The sequence below is a fragment of the Vicia villosa genome, linkage group LG2 (genome assembly GCF_029867415.1).
Source record: "Vicia villosa cultivar HV-30 ecotype Madison, WI linkage group LG2, Vvil1.0, whole genome shotgun sequence".
Classification (NCBI taxonomy): domain Eukaryota; kingdom Viridiplantae; phylum Streptophyta; class Magnoliopsida; order Fabales; family Fabaceae; genus Vicia; species Vicia villosa.
In genome coordinates, this window is record NC_081181.1 from 224,848,613 (window position 1) to 224,852,341 (window position 3,729).

At 33.7% G+C, this 3,729-nt stretch overlaps 1 protein-coding gene across 2 annotated transcripts; it reads left to right on the forward strand.

Annotated features, from left to right (window-relative positions):
* The first annotated feature begins 648 nt into the window (after window positions 1-648).
* LOC131654053 (PTI1-like tyrosine-protein kinase At3g15890) lies at window positions 649-3,204 on the forward strand. 2 transcript variants are annotated; one of them, XM_058924461.1, is made up of 4 exons: window positions 649-1,069; window positions 1,673-1,817; window positions 1,916-2,178; window positions 2,256-3,204. In XM_058924461.1, exons 1-4 carry the CDS (start codon window positions 1,026-1,028, stop codon window positions 2,908-2,910), a joined length of 1,107 nt encoding a protein of 368 aa, XP_058780444.1. In that variant the 5' UTR covers window positions 649-1,025; the 3' UTR covers window positions 2,911-3,204. The 2 variants fall into 2 exon arrangements, with proteins under 2 accessions (XP_058780444.1, XP_058780443.1); XM_058924460.1 differs by having other exon boundaries at window positions 650-1,069; window positions 1,670-1,817.
* Window positions 3,205-3,729: the final 525 nt, after the last annotated feature.

Consider the following 3,729-nt stretch of genomic DNA (forward strand, 5'->3'; position numbering starts at 1 on the left):
ACAATCATAATTTTAAACTTTATAATGTCAGCCTTCTAATCAAAATTCACTTCTGTTAAGAAAAAAAATATACAAGTTTTTCAACACAAATTATAAACTTACAATATATCCAAGTTGTCATCCCTAGTAGTAAAAGATAGTATAGTTTAAAACAAATTGCAAATAAGACATGGTTGTAAAATAATTATTATTGTCACTATTGTTAATAATAATTTTCTTTAAAAAATATTATACTTATAATATTTAATATTATAAAAGAAAAGTTAACAATGTAAATAAAAATCCATATAGATATAATTTTAATATTTTTTCATTTTTTATCACTACAATAATTTAAATTTTAGTCTATTTGGTTCATTTATTTTTCATCTAATTAATTAATTTATTATTTTTACTTAATTAAAAATACATTTTATTTTACATAATTTTTATATTTAATCAAATGACAACAATAAAGTAAAGTTAAATTATTAAAAATGGAAACTTTTTAAAAAAATATAAAATTACCAAAATTATATTTAATCAAAACTTTTTTTTAAAAAACAAAATCACCAAAATTGAATTTACCATTAAACAATAAATAAAATATTATACTTTTCTTTCTTTTTACTAAATATAATAAGAATAATGGAGGCCATGTGTGTTTTCTTCTTTGTTTTGGAAATGTGCAAACAGCTGTATATCAGTCAGACAACAAGACTTACCATACACACACACCATCATCTCATCAACAAAACCCAAACCAACAACAACTGTTACCAACTTCTTTTACCCGTTTTTCTGTCTCAATTTTCAGTTTCCAACAGTACTAGGTTGTCTTAAACACTGTCTTCAGTTTCTGTCCTAACTTTCTCTAGCTGAAACCATCTAGCAAACACACAAAAAACTCACAAAGTAACATCTTTTAGTGTTAAACGTTTGATTTGGCTTGCTGGGTCAGTTTCAAGTTTTGATTTTGTGAAGGTATAGTGTTCATAGAGAGAAGAGAAACTTGGGGCTGATTGATTGGTGTGAACTGTGGAGTTATGGCTTTTTTCAAGGTTTTTTGTTGCGGAATTGCTTCGGATCGGTATGAAAAATGCTTAATTGATCTTTAATTTTAATTTGTTTCTTTGTTATATGTTGTTATGTTTAGTTGAATATTATTATTATTGATTTGGATCAGTTTCAGATTTCAAACCCTTAATTAACAGATTTTTGTTATAATTCATAAATCAGTTTCGGTTTTACTCTAATTTTCTGAGGAAAATCTAGAGAGTCAATAGGGTAATTAGATTCTGTGGTTTCGTTCAAGTTTCAAGCTTTGGTCAAACTGCTTTTATTGCAAGTAGTTAATCAAGGGTTAGTTTGGTATGTAAACTCTAAGGGATAATTAGGTCTGTTTCTGAGCATGAGTACTTGTAAAAAGGAAAGGTTGATGCGTTGTATTGTGTCGGTTTCGTATCGTGTTTTTATTGACGAATCCATACCTTGATTATTTTCAAACTTTACCATACTTGTACCTGGTACCGCACCCGTATCTATGCATCATAGGTTTGATAATGTATTTGTCCCTAGAGTGGAGATGCTAGAAAGTACTGGTTTTAGATTTGCCGTTTTTTTAATCGATAAATGTTTTAGATTTGCGTTTGAAATGCATGATTGATATTAGAGATCTCTATCAATGCAGCAGCGGACGTGGGAAGAAACAACCTCCGTGGCGGGTGTTTTCTTTGAAGGAATTACACTCGGCTACGAATAATTTCAACTATGACAACAAACTTGGCGAAGGAGGGTTCGGAAGTGTGTACTGGGGCCAGCTTTGGGATGGATCACAAGTAAGACTTTTATCTTCTTTTTTCGGTTTGATCACAAATCAGTTCTGGTTTATCATTTTTCTTGGCCATTCTAGTTTTGATCCATTTGTTTCGTGCAGATTGCAGTGAAAAGATTGAAAGTTTGGAGCAACAAAGCCGACATGGAATTTGCTGTTGAAGTTGAGATATTGGCAAGAGTGCGACACAAGAATCTTCTTAGTCTACGTGGCTATTGTGCTGAAGGCCAGGAACGGCTAATTGTATACGACTATATGCCGAATTTGAGCCTACTCTCTCATCTTCACGGACAGCACTCAACAGAAAGCCTCCTTGATTGGAATCGACGGATGAATATTGCAATCGGGTCTGCTGAGGGAATTTTGTGAGTACTATCCCGCCTTCCCATATTAACTTACACATCTGTAATTTTTTAAAACGCTAAAATATAATCGCTTTCAGATATCTTCACGTCCAAGCAACACCGCATATCATCCATAGAGACGTTAAAGCGAGCAACGTGTTGCTGGATTCAGATTTCCAAGCACGTGTTGCTGATTTCGGTTTTGCCAAGTTGATTCCCGACGGAGCTACGCACGTGACTACAAGAGTTAAAGGAACCCTTGGCTACCTTGCACCAGAATATGCTATGCTAGGTAAAGCAAACGAGAGCTGTGACGTCTACAGTTTCGGTATTCTCCTTCTAGAACTCGCTAGCGGCAAAAAACCACTTGAAAAACTAAGTTCGTCAGTGAAACGATCGATAAATGATTGGGCATTGCCGTTAGCTTGTGAGAAAAAATTTAGTGAACTGGCGGATCCAAGACTTAACGGTGACTATTCTGAGGACGAGCTTAAAAGGGTTGTATTGGTTGCTTTAGTATGTGCTCAGAATCAACCGGAGAAGAGACCAACGATGCTCGAGGTGGTGGAACTTCTGAAAGGTGAGTCGAAAGAGAAGGTATCGCAGTTGGAGAATAATGAACTGTTTAAGAACCCTCTTGCTGTTGGAAATAATGATAATGAGATATTCGTATCAGCTGCTGAAGGGAGTTCAGACTTCATCTCAGAAGAGAAGGATTCCAAACATGAGATGGAAGAGAATAAAGAACCATGATTATTGTAACAAACACAAAAATGGAATTATGAATTTATATGGTTTGTGAAGGTTTCAGGATTTTTTTTTTTTTGAATTATTATTTTATTTTTGGGCACCTGTTTATTATATAGCAGCCTACTGCTACATGTTTGCTTCAATGAATGAATGTATCTATGAACCAAGCAAACTTAGTGAAAGTATGTGGAACTAGAGATTTGATATGTTGAAGTACAGATTGTGTGAAGTTTGCAGAAATTGTAAGGAAACATTTTCTTTTCTTGGCTTATTTAAGATAGTACATCTTTCGTTTCATGTCTATGGTGGTTTAATATGTTTGCATCTAATAGAAAGTTAATTTGAGAGTAGTTTGTATTTTGAGTTGATCAACGATAAAGAATGATACATGATGTGCCTTTATATATAGGCTAATGGTTTATAACTTGAGATGCTTGGGAAAAAAAAAAAAAAGGATGAATCATAACAAACTAATAATAGACAATTTAAAATATCTCTAATACTCTCCCTTCAAGTTGGAGGGTGAGGATTATGAACACCCAACTTAAATATGAGGTCTTGAAAAACTTTCACACCTAAGGACTTAGTAAAAATATCAGCATTTTGTTGTTTGGTGGGTAGGTAAGTTGTACTCATGGCACCTGACTCTATGTGATAAAATGGCAGTCAATTTTAACGTGCTTTGTTCTTTCGTGGAAGACTGGGTTTGCAGCTAAATGAAGAGCTGCTTGATTGTCACAATGTAGAAGCGTGGGTTTGATGCATGGAACATGCAGAGTCTGATAGATTACGAGTATTTCACTTGTGGCATGTGCCATTGCA